The sequence below is a fragment of the Equus przewalskii genome, chromosome 15 (genome assembly GCF_037783145.1).
Source record: "Equus przewalskii isolate Varuska chromosome 15, EquPr2, whole genome shotgun sequence".
Lineage (NCBI taxonomy): Eukaryota > Metazoa > Chordata > Mammalia > Perissodactyla > Equidae > Equus > Equus przewalskii.
This window is the reverse complement of record NC_091845.1, coordinates 31361500-31381458: the sequence shown is the minus strand read 5'-3', so window position 1 is coordinate 31381458 and position 19959 is coordinate 31361500. Positions and strand designations below refer to the sequence as shown.

At 51.7% G+C, this 19959-nt stretch overlaps 1 protein-coding gene across 8 annotated transcripts in view; it reads right to left on the bottom strand.

The window, feature by feature from the left end:
• The window catches only part of FAM3D (FAM3 metabolism regulating signaling molecule D), a 37316-nt gene extending 20170 nt beyond the window's left edge, over positions 1 to 17146 (bottom strand). For 2 of the 8 annotated variants that reach the window (XR_011527441.1, XR_011527444.1), the window contains exons 1-3: positions 3891 to 4112; positions 2030 to 2080; positions 109 to 216 (exon numbers count right to left, since the gene is read on the bottom strand). Coding sequence is in view for 4 of the 8 variants with exons in the window: in XM_008519853.2 (XP_008518075.1) it covers positions 109 to 216; positions 2030 to 2042 (121 nt within the window). In the remaining 4 variants the exon portion in view is untranslated. Of the gene's footprint in view, positions 1 to 108; positions 217 to 2029; positions 2081 to 2772; positions 2841 to 2931; positions 3185 to 3890; positions 4154 to 16737 lie in introns of those variants that run through there. The other 6 variants (XR_011527442.1, XR_011527443.1, XM_008519853.2 and 3 more) reach the window with 6 other exon arrangements.
• Positions 17147 to 19959: the final 2813 nt, after the last annotated feature.

The following is a 19959-nucleotide window of genomic DNA, read 5'->3' as shown; positions in this document are numbered from 1 at the left end:
CTGCCATGCCTGGCCATCTCCTGGGTCACCCAGGGATGGAGAATGGAATAGATCCTAGGTCCCTAGCCCTGGTTCACAGGCCCCGCCCCAGCAGTGAGCCCCACTCACCCATCCAACGGGGCAGACGGATGGTTTTCATGTTGAAGCCATTATAGCTGCGAATAAAGACCCATGTGGTGACCAGGGCAAAGATGAGGGCCACGAGGCGAAACAGACCTGCAGACAAAGAGACACTGCCGTGAGACCACAGCACCAGATCACAACGTGGGGCCATGTGGCAAGACTGCATGAGTCCTTACCGAATGCCCACAGGGAGACCGCGTCATGAGACCCCACACTGTAGGTCCAGACCACGTCCGCACCGTGGAGCAGCCCATGGGCCCATGTGGCAAGACCAGTGTGAATCCATGTGATGATCAAATGGTGAGATCATGCTGCAAGACTACATGGCAACATTCCCCAAAGCGGGGCCACTAGGAGAGAAAGGCAGACATGCACCTTCCTGGGCTCCGCTTATCCTTCCAGAGAGAGACTCTCTAGGGAGGAGGCCTGGAATCTGCACTTTTATCCAGCGCCCTGAGGTGAGGCCTGAGAATTGCGGCAGGAAAGCAGGAGGTCGGCTCTGTGCAGTGTCCTGGGAGGTGAGCCCTGGCGCAGGAGTCAGGAAGTCTGGTCCAGCGCTCAGGGCAGCCAGCCGCCTCTGTGCAGCCTCAGGCAGGAGCTCGGCCTCTCTGAGCAGGAGTCCCTCAGCCACAGATTGGACATGACAATGCCTTTGCTACTGAGCCCACGGCTTGTTGTCACCAGTAGGCAGTCCCCAGGGTGGCCTGGGGCGTAGGGTTGGTCCCCCACATTTTCCATCAACTCCTCCTGAAAGCCACCACAAATAGCCACACAATGCTTTCTGAAGGGACACACACTGGCCTTACTGATGCAGACTCCCCGCCTCACAGCCAGGTTGCTTCCCGATCCCCTCGCCCGTCACTGGGGAGCAACCCCACACATGGGACAGACAATCCAGAGCTATCCTGATCCATTCCCTTCCCTCACTCTTCCATGAGGGCCAGAAGCAGGCTCCACTACACCTCTGAGTTCAAGGACACTGGTGGCCCTGCTGCCTTCAGAATCAAATCCAACCGCCAGGTCAAGTTACCCCACTCCTTGCCTGACCTCCCTCTTGGCATCATCTTTGCTCCTCAGCCCTGAATTCAGCTCTGTGGCCTCCCGCTGGTCTCAAGCTACTTGGCATGGGGGAGAAGGCCACTGGGTCCTGTAGGGTGGGGCTCAGGTCTGGGGGTCCCTCATCTTCTAGGGCACAGTGTGGCTGTAGGCACCCAGAATTCCTCCTGGGGAGCAGCTCACATTACACTGCACTCACTTTGTGCTGGGCACTGTGCAAACAGCATTTACATACATTACCTCAGTTCATCCTCACAGGAAGCCTCTGCATGGGATGCGATTGATTATCCCTATTTTACAGATGGGGAGACTGAAGCTCGGAGAGGTGGTCACTTAGCTAGTAAGTGACAGAGGTGGGATTTGAATCCGGGGAAGTAAGCTGACTCTAAAACTTGTGCTCTGAACTCCCTCACAGCTGTTTGGGAATATAAGGAATTGTGCCCATTTCCTGTTCGGTGCCTCAGTTTCCCCATCTGTACAAAGGGGGTATGGCATGAGGGTGTGGACTAGAAGGCAAAGGCCCCTCCTTGGGCCCAGCCCTATGGTGTGAGGATTCTAGAATAGCCCTTCTTGAGGCAAATATTTTGTCCCCAATTTCCAAGCAGGGTCAGGTGTTTCCAGCCAAGTAGGGCTACTGTGCCCGTTCCTCCAGCCCTTCAGCCCAGAGGCAGGAGGTCACCTCTTACACTCCTCCAGGCTCGCCCTGGAATTCTGGCCTGACCATCTGAGAACAGATACAGCCAAACCACCTCTGAGTCCAGGATGGGCAGACACTGCTGACAGAAAAATGATTCCCAAACCAATTTCAGACCTCACCCTTGAGCCTTAGAATCCTCAGAGCTGGCCCTACCTGACACTCTCATCCTGTCCAGGTGAGGAGCGGCTTAGGGTCAGCGTTAGCCTGTGGAGAGAAGAAAATGGAATTGGAAATGGGCACCTGGGGTCTGAAAATGAGCAAGACTGGAGATGGTGCCCCTAACTGCGGAGTTCACAGTCCTTTCAGCTTGGCTCCTCACCGTCACATCCTCCACCTCGCCTTCACTTTTGCCCCTGGAATTTTATATTCAACTCAACATGTATTTTATTGAGTGCAGAGATTATGAAGTATAGGGAGGTGCAGTCTGCCAGCCACTGTCTCTTGCAGGGTTGACTTATTCACTCATCCATCCACCCACCCATTCATCCACCCATCCATCCACCCATCCACACATCCATCCATCCACCCACCCACCCACCCATTCATCCACCCATGCATCCACCCACCCACCCATTCATCCACCCATCCATCTATCCATCCATCCACCCACCCATCCACCCACCCACCCACACATCCATCCAGCCATCCATCCATCCTTCTATCCATCACCAGCTGGGAAACATTGAGCTAGCTAGCCCCAATGAGACCATCAGGGAGGAGAAGCTCAAGTGATCTTTGCTAAGGTACTAAAATAAAGAGTAATCAGGACTTGCATATTACAGGTGAATTTGTGCCGGCGCTGTTTGTGCATTTTCTCCTTTAATCCTCACAACTCCCCATTTTAGGGGTAGTAAACTCAGAGTCACCATGGCTAAGCCCAGGGTTATTCAGCTTACAAGAGTCAGAGTCAGAATTTGGACATAGGTCTCTGGCTGCCCAGTCCCCACAGGCTCCCGCTGCCAGTGCTTTTTGTCTCAGAGGAGAATGGAAACTGGAGTTTCCTCTCCTCTTGAGTCCTGGGCAGGGGTGGAGTCATCCTCAGCCCCACCTCTCACCTGTACCACTCCCTGCGGCTGTGCAGTTACCAGAGATTTGTCAGCTTTGAAAACCCCCAGGAGGTCTCTGGAGACTCGGGGGAGGGGAGGCCAGGGCTGGCGGTAACTGTTCCAGGTCTCAGACTCCCCACTGCCAGTCAGAGGGTCTCCCACCACTCCTCTTGCCCCCTCCCGACCCCAGAATTTTCTTTATCCTAAGAATCCATCTCAACAGACATGGTGTGGAAAGCCCAACTGCCAAGGACTCAGCTATGAGACGGGAGATGGACAACGCCCGGCACTGAGGTGGTCGGGCTGGGTCAGTTCTTGATGCCTGAGCAACAGCAACAGCTAGTGCAAATCCACATCTCCTTCTGAGAGTTATAAAAACCCTCCCCCGAGCCTGGCCCTACCCCTCTTCCTTCTGGGAAGGAAAGGGAGGCCTTCCAGGTGAGAAAGCTGAGCGTTGCCCGGCCCCACCCGCAGAAATTTTGTAGAACTTTAACTTCGTGAAGGTCAAATTACCAACCTTTTCCTTTTTTTTAGATACAAAAATATATTATGCTTTTGAATGTTCTTGGGGGTCTATAGCTGGATGAGGCTCGAAGGACATTCTGTGGGGTCCCCCATGTGTGGAGGACCCAGGAGAGCTGGGGGCTGGGCAGGATGGAAGAACAAGGACAGGGTCAGATAGGTATGGATAGAAAGACAAACAGTCATGGATTTTTGCAGAGAGAGTGCACAGAGAGATAGCTAGAGAGAAAAGGCAAGGACAGGAGTAGAGGGGGATGGCAGAGAGAGAGAGACAGAAGGAGAGAGAGAACAAGACAGAGCCGTGAAAGAGGGACAGAGGACAGAATGGAGAGAAAGAACAAATGCTCGCGACATGCACACACTCAGGTTCAGACAGAGAGAGAGACGGTGACATTCAGAGAGAGAGAAGAGAGAGAGGACAAAGAGAGGGGGTGGGTGGCACATACCTGGGCAGGGGGCTAGCCTCTCGCTGTCATGTCCATGCCAAGCAGGGCCTCTGGCTTCAGGGCAGGGATTGGGCAGAGGCAGGGGTGGCGAGGGCTCTGCCACCTGATGCCCCTCCTGGCTGAGTCCCCGACTACCCCCTCAGCACCTGCAGGGCTCCCTGCTCTCCTGAGTCCCCAACTGGTTCACCCTGGCAACCCGTGAGTGCTCTGGAGCTGGAGCCCAGGACTGGCCTGCTGGGGTGGAGGGAGGGAGAAATGCGCCTGGGCCAGCTAGGCAGGGTGGGGCAAGAATTTCCTCCGCAGTCACCCAAACCTGAAATAGTTTCTTTCCTCTTTGTTCCTTCTGGGATTGTCGCAACCTGTTAATCAGGTTATGAAGCTGTAGGACAAAGGCCTGGGGAGAAAGGTCCCACTGTCCTGCATGCAGACCTGGGCACCCAGGCATGGATGCAGGGGCCTCAGGGTAGTATGTGCTCAGAAGATAGGTGGCATGGGAGAGTGGAGGATGGGAAGTAGGGACGGAGTGTGGGGGTAGGGAGAAGGAAGGCACAAATTGCTGACAACTGGCCGATTCGTCCCTGTCCGGAGAGCCCATTGTCTACCTTTACTGTCCTTGAGTCTCTCTCTTTGTCCTGATTCTCCCCCTGGGCCCCTTCTGATTTCCCGCTGCAGGTCTGGCCATGTGCAGAAGCCCCAAGCCAGCTCTTTTCTTCCACGGCAGGCCTTATCTCCAGCAGGCCCAGTGCAGTGCTGAGCACTGAGAAAGTGCTCGATGATTATCTGGGGACTGGATGAATTGGATTCTTGCATAGTCCTTGAAGGTTAGGATGATTAAACCACCAGATAGAGAAGGAAGCTGAAGTTCAGAGAGGGCAAGTGACTTGTCTAAGGCAACACAGCTGATTGTGAATTTCATTCCTGAAGCATTCTCTGAGCCCTCATGGGAAGGCAGGCTGTGCACTAGGGATGGGGGATATAACTGTGAGCAAGACATACTCTGGAGCATTCGGAGGCTTTTGCATTTCTAGTCCCTCTGTCTGGACACTGTTCCTCTGCCTCTTTGCCTGGAACATTCCTACTCATCCTTTAGGTCTCGGTATAGAAGTCACTTCCTCTGGGAAGTCTTCCCTGATCCTCCAAGTCAAGGTTAAATGCCCACCTGTGGTCCTGGATGGGGGGCCATTTCTCATGGCACTTCACCCTGTCAAAAGGGGCTGGCCAATCAGAGCCCTGTGATTTCCTTGTAATTGGTCCAGGAGGGAGTGTGTGACCCAAGCAGGGCCAATCAGAGTTTTCCTGGGATAGATCTATGGAAACTGGGGAGAGGGAAGCTCTTTTCTCCTCGGGGATGCTGAGTCAGATGTCTGCAAGCCTGGGCTGCTGGAGTCCTCTTCTCAACCACTACAACGCATCACCTCCTGTGGGGGCTGAGTCCTGCCAGAAGATGCAGACGCAAGTGCTGAGCAGTGGGAGCCGTGCATGTGGTCTTGGTCTTGAAAGAATCAGGCAGTAAAAAGCCTGTGATGTCAGGAAAGAGGATGGACTTTGGGATCAGACAGACCTGGGTCTGTCGCTTACTAGTTGTGCGTTTTGGGGACGTACTTTTCTGCGCCTGGGCTTCCTCCTTCGTAAAGTAAGAGTGATGCTATCTACCTGCCCTGAAAGGGGAGTTGGGCTGGGAGGACACCTGTCTAGAAGGGGTTTGCTGCCCTGGTACCACTGCTCCATCCTCTCCCTGTTGGCAGTTCCCGCTCACCCTGCTGCATCCTGCTAGCGCACCTCCATGGCAGGATTCCTACACGGATGTTTGTTCTTTCTGTGGAACCAAAATGCCATCAAAGCGTCTCTCTACCTGCTTGTTTGAGACATTTCTTAAGGGCTCTACAGGAGCTGGAATGTCAGCTTATTCCTGTTTCCTGGAGCTCTCTGTACACAGGTGCTTTTCAGCTCAACCATGACCTGTCCCAGAGCCAAGACAAATGGAGAAAGGGTTACTCTCTCTCTCCAGGTTGGGAGGGTAGGGGAGAGCACCTTGATGGGGAAATAAGTGGGTATTTCCCCTGCTTAAATCTGGTCTGTTGTCCCTATTGCTCTCAGGATAAAGGCCACAGTATATCACGTGCCTTATAAGGTCTTGCATGATTTGACCCCTGACGTGAGATTGACCTTGCCAAACTCATCATAGGCTGTCCGTACTTCACACACTTCTCCAGGCCTCAGAACCACCCTGAAGGAGGCTCTCTCCCTCTCCAGCTTTGCACATGCTGTCCTCTCTACTTGGGCTATCCTTCCCTGCCCTGTCCACTTGGATGACCCTTCCTTGGCCTCAGCTCCTTACCCAAGCAGCCCTTTGTTGTTGGAAGGACAGAGCTCAGAAGCTGTTTCCTAGCTCATCAAAGGGATCTGGGCTCAGCCAACAGTCACCTCTGAATCAGCCTTGAGTTACAGGTAGAATGGCATCTGAGCTCTGTGGACATGCTCTGCCTGCTCCCTGACAGAGGCATTAGCCACAGGTTCAACTTTGCTATCTGTTCAGCAGGTCAGTTCTGAGGGTGTGTGAACTTGAGGCCAGATGTGGAGCTGGGGAAATCAGGCTGATGTTAGCACCAGCTATGCCTTCCTGACTGCCCTCTGTTAGCTTTAGTCCTTCAGCTTTGCCAGCACCTACTGGCAATCAGCTCCCTCCTCTCTGCCCAGAGCCACACCGCGAATTACTACTCAGGATCCAGAGCCTGGGACTCCACAAAGCAGGAAAACCCCATCAGACACCCCTGGGAAAAGATGGCAAACTCATGGCATACGTTCTGCCTCTTGGTCCTCCGGTGCCCACGGCAGACATCAACAACCGATCAGGAACCTAGCCTCAGAACAACAGAGCACTGAGGCAGAAGAAATCTATTTCTACTCCTATCTTAGAGGTTTCCTGAAGAAGAAACTAGCAGACGCTCACTATTCCTTATGCCCTTAGTGGTCTATCACGAGAACTTGTGACACCCCACTTGAGGGCTTTCTCTTGGCCAGGAACCGCCCTCAGCCAGTGTGGTTGCGAGTTTGAGGATAATACCCTAGCTTTCTCATCCCTAGGTGGGTTTTATGGGTTGAATTGTGTTCCCCCAATTTCATACGTTGAAGTCCTAACTCCCTCAGTACCTCCGAACGTGACCTTATTTGGAAATGGGTTGCAGATGTAATTAGTTAAAATGAGGTCGGTAGGGGGGTCCCCTAAGCCAACATGACTGATGTCCTTTGAAAAAGGGGAAATTCAGACGCAGAGACTCGCACAGAGAGAACGCTGTGGCAAGACTGGAGTTACGCTGCCACCAGCCATGGAGCCACCAGAAGCGAGTAGGGGAGGCTCCTTGCCCAGCACCTTCAGAGGGACCATGGCCCTGCCGACGCCTGACCTCAGACTTCCGGCCTCCAGAACCGTGAGACAATATGCTTCTGTTGTTCAGGCCGCCCAGTTGTGGTGCTCAGCCCGGGCAGCCTGAGCCGATGAATACAGTGGGGCAGATTTGAGATGTGACCTGCTCCATGCCCAGAGTCCCACGGTGGCATTGGGCCTCAGTTGCCCACAGTAGCCTGTTGGGTACCACACCCTTTCTAGCATCCTTCCCTTCCTGGTCTCACTTCCCCACTCCCCTGCCAGTGCCATGTGGGGTCACTTCCCAGAAAAACTACTTTCCCTAGTATCTTTTGCTTAGGGTCTACCTATGAAGAAACGAGCTCAAAACAGCAGAAAATCCATCTGTCCTTCCCTCCCCTTGGGCTTCCCGGTCCTGGGCCCCCTGTCTTCCCACAGCACCACCCTTCTCCCTACTTTGGACCAAGGGCTCTCCCAAAGAAAGGGCCTAGCCTGGGGCAGGGGTCTCTTCCCTCCCAAGCCCACCCAGGGCCTTCCTGCCTGGGAAATCCCTCACCTTCCTGTTACCTTTGCCCTGGGGTGACAACCTGTGTCATCCCACCCTCAGGAGGGCGAGCCACCTCCACATCTTCCCAGGAGCGTGTTTTTCTGACTTTTCTTCTTGTCTTAACCCCAAGCCCTGGGGAACCCCTCCCTGCAGCTCTCTCAGGAGAGAAGGACCAGACTGTTTTCTTGGTGAGCTCTTGAGTAAGACTTGCTTTAGCTAAAATAAAATCAGCTACCATTTATTGAGTGCTTACTGTGTATCCGGAAGCAGGCTGAGACTTTGCACATATATCCTGCCAAATCCCCATAGCAACCCTATGAGTTGGACACACCGGTATCTCCGATTTTTAGAGGAGGAAGCTGAGGCTTGAAGAGAGTAAGCACCGTACCCACGCCTTCACAGCTGTGGTAGCAGAGCTGGGATTCACACCATCGACTGCAGACAGCAGAGGGTGAAAACGCAGGCCCGGGGCTGACCCAGGCTCACCACATCCAAACAAGGGAGGGAAATGGGTGTGAGTGAGCTCTGTGTGCCAAGGAGCAAGGCTTGACTCTCAAAAAGTAGGTATTTAATTTAAACTCAAAGGATGATTTAAAGTGTCCTGGCCTCAGGGACGATGATTAGATGCCACTGAGGGCTTGAGTTTTCCTTCATTTGAGCAAATGATCATTTGGGGCAGGGATGGCAGATATGAGCATCTGGGTAGCCACTTGGCAATCCCCCGCCAGCCCCCGATGGTGGACCTTCTAAAGCAAGCACAGCACTTTTTCTGGCTAAGAGCAGAGGAGAGCTCACACTTTTCCTCTAACCTCTCCGGGTTGTCATGCGAGATTTGTCACCTGGAGTGGGGCCTTCTCAGTGTGGAATGGAGGGCCAGGTAGAGTTGGAGTTGGGTCCTCCCCATGGCATCGGCCTTCAGGAACCAGAGGAAACACACTGGATGTGGCCGAAGCCTCTCTCTTCTCACAGCCGAGCTCAAGACGTCACAGGGTCACGAGCTGAGCAGGTGTGAGCCCTTCCAATCTGCCTGATAGGGAGTTATTTGAAGATCTGTGACATCTTTTTCTTTAATCCAACTCAGTTATTCATCCTACTGCATTTCCTGAGAATCGCTTCTGTGCCATCGCTAGGCGAGGGTTGGGGGGACAGAGCAGAGGACCAACAAGGTTCTCCCCTTCTGGAAACACACAGTGTGGGGGTAGAGACCAGAATGTGGATGGCTACAGAGCAGTGGGATAGATGCTCTGGTAGAGCTTCCTTCAGGGGAGCTCCTGGCCCAGGGGGCTATCAGAGAAGACTTCCTATAGGAAGCGACATCTAGGCAGATGAAGTTCTGGAAGATGTTCCAGGTAGACGGAACAGCATGTGCAGAGGCTCAGAGGAGAGGCAGAACATGACACCCTGATGGTAGAGACCAAAGGGAAGGGGGAGGGGACTGAATCATTAGAGCCTGAGGACTGGGGTAATGACCTTGGGCTTTGCTCTGAGGGTGAGGAGGGGGCACAGGAAGAATAAATAGGGCCAGTGATGGAACCTCAGTTCAGCTTGGAGAAGGCAGCACTTGCTCCAAGAAGCCTTCTCTGACCCCTGCTCCTGGCCCTTCCCTGGCCCTCTGAGAATCCTTCCATCGAGGTACCTTATCACGCTTCACGGTCAGCCCTGACTTTTGGGCTGGCTTCCCTTCCAGGCGGCAGCTCTTGAGTGCCTTCTTGACCCATGTCCCTGGTGCTAGTACCGAGGCACGCAGTACGTGTGCGGTGAGTGTTAAAAGGAAGTGAGTGACTTTCTGTTTGAGAAAGAAAGTAAGGGAAGAAAAAGGCAAAAAACACCCAAGACCTGCTCCCTCCATCTAACTGGCTTCTTCCTTTCTAACCAACGACCAAGCGTTTTCTCCAAAGTTGAACTCTGTCCAGAGGATCTGCTCAGACTTTGGAATCTGGCTAACTGCTTCTGGAAACTCATCTTGGGCCGTTCTCCTTGTCACCCCGGGAAATTCTGTGGACTAAATGTCACCAAAGCCAGGGGGCCACTGTCTGTTCTTCCGTGGGTTTCTTTCTGTTCCACCCATGCGTGGGCGAGGGTTCATTGCAAGGGACCAATTCTGCACGCCTGGGTGTGGGAGATGGAAACACTACCGAGGCAGTGATCGGGTCTAAGGGGGACAGATTCAGGAAGAAAGAGACGAGATTGAGTAGAAAGACATGAACAGAACAAAAAGAAGCAGAGACACTAAGGGACTGAAAGTGACAGACATATTGACAGACACACGTGGGCACTTGCACATGGTTGCTTGCACAGGCAAGCACGCACACATACCCATGAGTCAGGGCATCGCTGAGAGTCCCACCTGGGAGCTGGGGATGACTGTGACCCTGCCCAGACCCAGTTGCCCCTAGCCTTGAGTTTCCAGTCATCCCCCCAAGGCCGTCCTGAACACTGACGGTCGTGGGCCAGGCTTGTGTGTGGTGATCAAAGTAACCAGAGGCTGCCTCTCATTCTCTATGTGGTCCTCCTTGTAAACTCCTGGTATTTATAGGCAATTATTGATCATGCCACCAACACAGAGGGAGATAAACAGCAAATAAATCTATAAACAATAAGGCTGGTGGCTCAAACAATTTGTTCCAGTGACATTTATTTTGGAAGGAAATAAGCCCATTATTTCCATTCTGTCTTGTTTTAATTTTATTTATTGGTTTTAATGGCTTTCTCTAGCTCTGGCCAATGGTAGAATTATTGGGCCATGCAGGGCCGCACAGCAGGAGATGCAAGAAGATAGGAGGAGGCGCCGGATTCTGAGGGCTTTAACTCCATGTTCCTGGGACGTTTCCCAGAATAAGACAACAAACACATGTGCCAAGTGCTGCTCTGAGACTCTTCCTTATTTTAACTAATTTAATCCTGTAGCAGCTCAATGAGGAATTTGGGGAAACCGAGGCATAGAGCGGTCAGGTCTGATAGCTGTTAAGAGTCAGAGAAAGACAAGATCTTAGAGACAAGCCCAGGCAGAGACGAACCAGGAGCCCACAGTCTTAACCACTTTGCTCTACTCCTCTAGCCCAGGGCTTGGCAGTTTTCTGTAAAGGACCAGAAAGGAACTATTTTGGGCTTTGTAGCCTGCATGTTCTCAGTCACAACTGCTCAACTCCGCCATTGTAGCGGGAAAGCACCTGTATGTAAATGACTGACCGTGGCTGTGTTCTAATAAAACTTTATTGATAAAAACAGATGGCGGGCTGGATTTGGCCATGGAACATGGTTGGCCCATCCCAGCTCTAGGTGTAGCCCCTCTGAGCCCAGGGTGGACATGAGCCCTGGTGCTGCTTTTGCTGAGCTCCAGCCTGCCTGGCTTTGGCTCATCAGTGGTGGTGGAGAAGGAAGGCTTCTGTGGGATAAGAGAGAGTGTCTAAGCTTCCGTCCCTCCTCCCTCCTTGCCAGCCAGATTCCCCCTCAGGGGGCCGATCCACCAGCCCCTGCTTGCTCTGCAGGGCTCAGCTGCCTGTCCTCTGTCCTCACGTGGGTTTTCAGAGGGACTTTCTTGCCAGTACACCTGACTGGATTATCACTTGAAGGTGCCTCATTCAGTGCCCGGCACCTGGGAGGCCCAGTAAATGGCAGCTCTAGCCATATTTACACTTCAGGTCTGCAGAGACCTCAAATGGTCTGGGGATTGTGAGTCTGTATGACATAGTGGCTAAGAGTGGGGATGTTGGCACTAATTTGGAAAAATATCTGCACCCCTACATTCTTTGCAGCATTGTTCACAATACCCAAGGTTTGCAAACAACCTAAGTGTCCATCAATGGGTGAATGGATAAAGAAGATGTAGTATATATATATATATATATATACAGACACAATGGGGTACTATTCAGCCATAAAAAAGAAGAAATATTGCCATTTGCAACAACATCGATGGACCTTGAAGGTATTATGCTAAGTGAAATAAGTCAGATAGAGAAAGACAAACGCCCTATGATTTCGCTCTTATGTGGAAGATAAAAAACCAAACCAAACCAAACCAACAAAACAAAACAAAAACAAAGTCATAGAAGCAGACAACAGATTGGTGGTTACCAGAGGGGAAGAAGGGTCGGGGGAGAGTGAACAGAGTAAAGGGAGTCAATGACATGGTGACAGGTGGAAACCACAATTTGGGTGGTGAGCACACTATGATATAAACAGATGTCGAATTATAATGTTGTACACCTGAAACCTGTATGATGTTATAAATCAATGTTGCCTCAATAAAAGTAAATAAATAAACAAATTAATAAATGAAACAAACTACAACATTATGTTAGCAATTCAGGAAAAAAAAAGAATGGGGGCTTTGGAGCCCGGTCTGAGTTGTGCCATTGGACTGTGGATACAATCCTCTCTCAGCTGCAGTTTCCTTGTCTGTACACGGTCATCACAATCCCTATTTTAGTGAAGATTAAATATAAGAATGCACCCAAAGCATACAGTATGGAGGGAGTGCTCCGTGACAGTTGTTAATCAAGCAAGCCCTTTGCCCTCTCTCTTGGGGATGCCAGCTGTGTCCTCCACCCTCCTTCCCAGAGAGGCACAAATCTCTCCAGGATGAGAAAAAAGTGTGTTTAAATGGGGAATGGGTTCTTCCAGGCCCTGACAGAGCAGCCAGAGAGAGGAAGGAGTCGTCTGACTAAATACGCAGCCCCTGTCGCTCCCCTCCAGCACCTGAGGGGATGGGGTGATCCCACGCTGCTGGGCATCTTTGGGTACACTAGCCCGAGAGGCCAATTTGTGCTACCAGAATTTCTCTTTGCTGAAAGCCTGGCTGTGCGTCACCAGAGAGGACTGATTGGATCAGGGTGGGGCTGCCTGGAGCACCTGGGTTCATCCCTGAGCCATGGCGGGCCTGCTCTTGGCCTGTCTGAATCTCTTCAGCAGGTCAAGCATGAGGAAATTCACCTCAGACCCAGTGGGTAATTCTATTCCTTTCCATCCCAGGCAGCTGAGTCTTGGCCTCTTTGATTAACCAAGATGGTGGCCTCCACAGAGAAGTCAATGGGATCTTGGGAAGGTATTGGGAGGTAAGTCTAACTGAGGGAGGTGTGGGATCCAGAGATGTCTGAAGGAGAAAGAATAATAATCATAAAAATGATTCTAATAAGTATTAGTATTATTAGTCTGCCAGTTTTGAGCCCTGTGTCCTTTCATTTAGTCTTCCCAACAATCTTGTGAGGCAGATTGATTTACTAACTACATTTTGCCCAAGAGGAAACTGGGGCTTAGAGAGATTAAGAGACCTGCCCAAGATCACACAAGTAGAATGACATGGAATATTGCCATCTCTTACTTTAGTAACTGTAATTAAATGAAATAGGGATGGTTAGAGTGAGAGTCTGGTGGACATCTGTTACTCTGGTCATCCAAAGTCATCCACCATCCATTCCTCCCTCTTCTGGTGACCACCCAGATTTTCCCCTGGGAACTCCTATCCCCTACCCCACCATGCAGTTGGGTAGGGCTGACCTCTTTCTCTGCCTCAAGTGTGGCCATGTGGACCAGGCCTAGTTGATGCGTGTGCTCCATCTCTTGATCACGCAGATGGGATCAGAGATGGGCAGGTGACCCAAGCTGAGGCGATCAGAGCTTTGCAGGGCTTTTTAGGGACTTGTCAGGAAAGAGGAACTGCTTTTCTGCTGGGGTTTGCTGAGACAAGACGACTTAGAGCTGGAGAGGTTGTTGGGTATCTCTGCCACCATGTGAGGAGACGCTGCCTGAGAATAAGGCAATGTGCAGGAAGGGATCCCAGAGATAGTGACAGAGTTCTGGGATGGCATTTGAGCCCCTAGATCCAGCCTTGCTTGAAGTCAGAACTATCTCCAGAGTTTTCCATTATGTGAGCCAATACAGGTCCTTTATGTGTTGGGCTGCTTTGATTTGTTTTTTTGTCACCCACACCCAGAAGAGTACTACCTGGCACACAAGGATTTCCCCATTTTAAACCACAGTTAGAAACCACATGTGAGAAAGACTCAAATTAACTTCCCGGCTTACGCCTTAACCCCTGAGGTTTGGACATCTCAGCCCCTGCGGAGGCCTAAAAATTCAGGCCAACTCTTGACTTTTTCTCTGTGTCTTTAGCAATGGTCTCCTGATGGCTTCCCTACCAGAAGCCATATTACTCCTGACATTTTTCACTGGAATATTCCTCTAACACAGAAATGGTTGTGTCTGCAGGGAGAGCCAAGTCTTTGGCGTTGTGCCTGGGTCCCAGGCTCCCTCTCGCCCTCTTGGTTGACTCCCAGCTCCCACCTCCATGACTCTGATCATTTTCTCCACTAGGCAGCCCTCACCTCTCTCCTGTTGAATCCTGTATTTTGTGGAATGCGGCCTCTTGTGTGAGGTCTCGCTGCTGTGGCCTGTGTGGTCTCGGTATGTGTGTGTAGGGAGAGAAGGGGCGGGGGGCAGTGGAGTGCCTGGACCCCAGAGCTGGACCGGCTGGGTGCAAAGCCTCTCTCTACCATTTTTAGCCCTGCTGCTTTGGGCAGATTACCTCACCTCCTCAGGCCTCAGCTCTTCTTCTGTAAAATGGGAACAATAAGACCTACTATGCAAAGTTATTGTATTTAAGCAAGATAGTCCACGTAGAGTACTTGACACCATTCTAGACACAGTCAACCCTCCATACAAACACCTGTTATGATGTTCTTCGTGTTGATCATATAGAACTGACACACATCTCTCGCAGTGCCCATCATTCCCTTCCTGCTCAGTTATCCATCCACTGTTTGATCTGTAGCCTGTGAGCTCCTGAGAGAGCGTCCAGCCATCTCTAAATGCCTAGCACCACAGATAACGCCCGGCACACAGCAGTGTTCAGCTTTGACAACAGCACCAGCCTGTATTCTGCACCTAATAGGTGCCAGGTATCCTGGTAGGTGCTTTACATTGTCTTCTGCAAAATCCACAAAAGTTAACCGCCTCAGGAAGTTATTAATATCCCCATTTTAAGATAAGGGAGGCTCAGGCGGGTGAGGCAACTTGCCCAAGGTAACACAGCTGGAAAACAGGCAGAGCTGGGATCCACACTCCAAAGGCAGGACCTTCCCCATGACTTCTCCATCCTTGGCTCCCCAGGCCACACCCTCGGGGAGCACACCTGGGCGTTCCCACCCCCCTCCAGGCTGGGTGGGGGCTCCAGGACCCCCTCACCCTTCCAGGCTGGCTACTCCCCACAGGAAGCACCAAGCTTGCCAATATTGGATGGGCTGCTCTCATTCAAGGAAAGGCAGCTGCCACGGGGGTTTCTGTCTCATGGTCACTGTTTGCACACCTCTCTCTGAGCTCAACTCCATGTTTACACACAGGCCCATTGGAACTCCCTTCCAATAGGAAGTTGGGAGCCTACAGAGCTTAGGGGCACTCCCTGGGGTGGGGGATGCTGGAAGCCGTGGTTTGCCAACATGTCCTTGGGCTTGGCAGCTGCTCCTCCTTGGGTGAGACCAGCCCGTCTAATATGGGCTGGCCTGGCCTGGCCTGGCTTCGCATGGGTAGTGGCCAGCAAGTATGGGGGCTGGCAGATGTTCTAGAGCAAACAGAGAGATGGACAGACTGGAGCAAACACTGGGCAAAGCCAAACTCCTCCCCACACTTGGGCGTGACTACCTCGCTGACCTCATCTCCCACCACCAGCTCCTGCCTTCTCAGTGCAGAATGGCCGCCTCCTCCTCCTTCTGCCCCTTCCCTTAGATTCTGCAATGGGCCAAATGCTTACCTCCCCTGCCTTGCTACCTCTGCTAGCATTCCTTGGGAAATTTAGTCTAAGAGAAGTCTGTTCTGACTCCTGGACCATCTCCTTTATGGCACATGTCAAAACTGTTTCAAAATGACCATCTGTGCAAATTGTTTTTTACTTTCTCCTTAAAACCATATCTGTTTTATTATGCTGTCCTGTTAGTCATTGTATCCTGTTTATCTGACATGCAGGAAGTGCTCAATTAATCCTCATTGAATAAATCTTCTGGAAGGACACGCTGTACCAGCTCTCTTCCAGCCATGGACTCAGAATCAGGTGCATTGTGGGGACGGTGCAGCACAGCTGAGGGAGCACATCTTTTGCAGCCACACTGCCTGGCAAGTTTAATCTCGCAGGGCCTCAGTTCCCCATCTGCAAGATGGGAGTAATACTGGTGCCTTCCTCATAGAGGCGATATAAAGATTAAATGTGTTATTATATAGAGAGTACTTAGCACAGAGCCTGGCACATAATGGGTGCTATTTTATGTGTTTTAGTGATTATTATCCTAGGTGCATAGACAGAACTAATGGGGGATAGCCAGACTATTACTCCCATTTTACAGATGGGAAAATTGAGACAGTGAAAGGAAGGGACTAGCCTGACTCTACACAGCTAGAAAATCTTGCAAGACCATGAACCTTTTTTGTAATTTTCAGGTCATTAGTTTCTGAGAAAAATGAGGATTGGGGCCAAACAACAACATTCCTTCCTACTTCATGCCTTCTTCAAGTATTTGTGTGGTTTATGGTTGATGCTCAAATTTTTTTGAATGGATAGATATCAAAGAGCCCCTGTGGTTAAGGGAAAATGGCTGCAATGTGGGTGATCAAATTCCTGGCTTGCACGCCTCACCCCATTCTTGTGTCCGTGGCAGACATAACTAATCGATCATGGCATACCTTTGCACTGAGCCTGAACCCAGCCTCAGAATCCTCATCATGGTCCACTATTAATTGATCAGACTTGGCCCCTCAGATGAAATCTGTCTGCCTTCCTGAGTCTGATTTCAGAAATCTCTTTGATTATTTGATTGATTTCCTCTCCTTTCATCCTTCTCTCTCAGGCTCTTTCACTCCTTATTTTCCACCCACCCCACCTCCATTTTCCTTTCTCTCAATAATGTGGACCCAGAGGTATAGCCTTTTCCGTTCTGGTGGAAACGTACCTGAGGGCTCAAGGCTCTTACTTTCCTGCTTCAGTGGAGAAGGCGAGATGGTCCAGCTGGTGCCTTGGACCCCCGACCCAGCCAACCACGACCCTGGACCAGCTGCTAAGAGAGTCCAGCCTCCTGGTTCTCGGAGGGGTTGGGGCCTCCCAGGCGGGCCGTGTAGGTGCAGCAGGCACGGAGGGAGGGACAGGGTGACTCATGGGCACCTCGGGTGGATCAGCTCCTCCTGGGCCTGCTCGGACTCTGCCCCTCTTTGTCAAGGGCTGCCATAAACTCTCCCTGCCCTTTTAAACAATCTCACCAGGAAGGAGGAAGTTAATTTAAAGTCTCACTGGGAGGAAATGAGTCTAAAGTCTTGCCTGGCTGCGGAGCTACCCGGAGAGCTGGCTCTGGCCTGGCTGTGAGTGTCTGTTCCCCACAGAGTTCTCCTGGCCTTGGCACGGGGGTTCAGGGTGGGAATTCAAGCAGCTTCATCAGGAACGAAATACCACAATCACTGCCTGGAAAAACAAACCGAAACACAACACAACGCCATCCCCCAAAACAAACCCACCCCCTGCTGACAACCTCCCCAGGCCCTGGGGGTAAAGTGGGGCCAGTAGAGTGAGTTAGTGAACGTGCTGGTCACCTACTCGGAGGATCTGGTCCAGGGGGGAGGCTCCTGGAAGGACTGGGGAGGAGGTGAGCCTGGGGAAGGGACACAGACAGACTGGGTGGCGGTGGGGGCAACAGAGAAGAAGGGGTTCAAAGGCGACTGCAAGATAGCAAGTCTGAATGACAGAAAAGGGGTCCCCTTGATCAGGAGCAAGGAAAATGAGGAGAGGAAATGGTGAGGGGGGAAGATTCTGGATTTGGTTTGGGGCACATGGAGCCAGAGGTTAAAGCTGGAGAGAGGGAGGGGGGCAGAGAAGGGCCAGTATGTGGCAGAATTGCAGTGAAAGAGCAAATGGAGGGTTCATTGCCTCTTTCTCTCCCTGGGCCTCAAGGGGCATTTAGAGGGCCTCAGCAGCCCTGCTCCTGATCCAGCACCCCCAGGCTTTGTCACAACTCGTGGTTCTCAGTCCCGAGGCCTTCTCCTTGTGGGACGAGTTCTTTCCCAGGAGGCACCACGTTCCACATAGGCTCCTCCTTCCTCACTTGTTTGCTGATGGAGGATGCTTCTGTACTTGGAGATTTTCTACCCTTATTGCTTCCAGAAATGATGTGTGCCCTGTAGAAATGAATATCCAGGGACATGAGGTCAAACAGCTGGCCAGAAAATAAAGATGAGTGCCCAGGACCTGGTGAGGGAAGAGCAAGGGCAGTCCCTGCTGGGTGAGGCGGCCCCCAGCCTGTGTTCTGGCTGCCCAGCTGGTCCCCTGGGAGATGACGTGGGCTCCTTGGGGGCGCATGCCCGGGGCAGGCTGGGCTGTCCTGTGTTCTGACTGGCTTTAGGCCTGCCCTTGCGTCTGCCCCTGCCTCCTCTGCTCTCCTCTCCTCTCCTCTTCTTGCTTGGCTAGTTCTTTCCACAGCTGGAGCCTTCTTGTCATTCAGACCTGGTCTCCCATGTCACCTCCTCAGGGAGGCCCTCTGCACCCACTTCCCAAAGTAAACAAGCAGGCCATTGAGTTAAAGTCATGGAAAGTTCTGGAAAGCAACCTGTGCAGCAAGGAGCAGGAGAACCTTCTTCAGCAGGTGGTCGGGAAGGCCTCTCTGAAGAGGGAAGTTTGAGGTGTTGTACCCATTTCCTACTTGTGCTATACCTACCACAAACTTAGTGGATTTAAACAACACAACTTCATTACTTTAGAGCTCTGTAGGTCAGAAGTCTGACATGGGTCTCCCTGGGTGAAAATCCAGGTGTCAGCAGGACTGTGTTCCTTCCGGAGGCTCCAGGGGAGAATTCGTTTCCTTGATTTTCCAACTTCTAGAGGCCGCCTGTATTCCTTGGCTCATGGGCCCTTTCTCCATCTGCAAAGCCAGCCGTGTTGCATCTCTATGACCTTCCTCCATCATCACATCTCTTCTAACTCTTCTGCTTCCCCCTTCCGCTCTAAGGACACTGGGAATACATTGGGCCCACCCGGGGGCTCAAGGATACTCTCCCTCTCTTAAGCCAGCTGATTGGCAACCTTAATTCCATCTGCAACGTTAATTCCCTTTTGCCATGTAACCGATGTTACATATTCACAGGCTCCAGGTTTTAGGACCATGAGGACCTTTATTCTGCTAATCACAGGGGCAATCCTGCTTTATTTTCTTTATAGCACTAACAACAGCCTGAAGTGATATTTCCTGAATATTTGCTCACTTGTCACCTGTCTTACTCTACTGGAAAGTGAATCTCCTGAGGGCAGGGGCCTTGCTGGTCTGCTCACCAGGACAGTGCCTGGTACTCAACAAAGGTTTTCTGAATGAATGAATGAATGAATGAATGAGTGCTAGCTCATTTTTGCATTAGTCAATACAGACAGCACTGGTCTGGGAGCCAGGAGCTGTGACCCTCACTCTATCCTGAGTAACCATGTGCCCTGGGCCTTCCCTCCCCTCCTCTGGGTCTCAGGCATTCTTGCAACAGCTCTGGGAGGAAGGGAAGACCCAGGGCAGTCTCCCTGAGGGCTTCATGTCTTGGAGAAGTTAATCACCATCATGGACTCGTCTCTCCCTCTTCTTTCCAATGGGAAAGCCCTCACGGAACCATCAACCTGAGCCGCCCCTAGGGGATGTTCTCCCCACTGTTGCCTCAGAGAGGAACCAGCTAGGTCTCCACACTGGTGCCAGATCCTGTGCCCTCCAGGGGCTCCCCCTGGCCAGCCCCCTACACAGGGAGAGAACATGGGCCCTGGGTCAGACGGACGTTTCCTGACTCTGCTATCAACCTGCTGGATCCCTTGGGCAAGTGCCCTTCTCTTTTCAAGCCTTGGTTTCCTCTTCTATGAAGTGGGATAACTCCTGTGTCATGGGGCGGCCAAGAGAATAAAGCAGGAGCATGTGTTTGAAGGGCCTGGCCTGTAGTAGAAGGGCCTGGCTCAGTAAACTCTCACTGAGGGTATAATCGCTTTTTATTGGGGTAATATCATCTGTGAACTTGACTTTCCTGGAGAAAGGGCCCTGGATGCCTCCTCTTCTCTCTTGGATGACAACATTGAAAGAGTCGGGGTCAGTGTTAAGTCTGGATGCAAGGTTGGCAAGAGGTCTTGAAAGTGCAGTTGTTGATGTTTGACAGTTGCTTCATTTCCT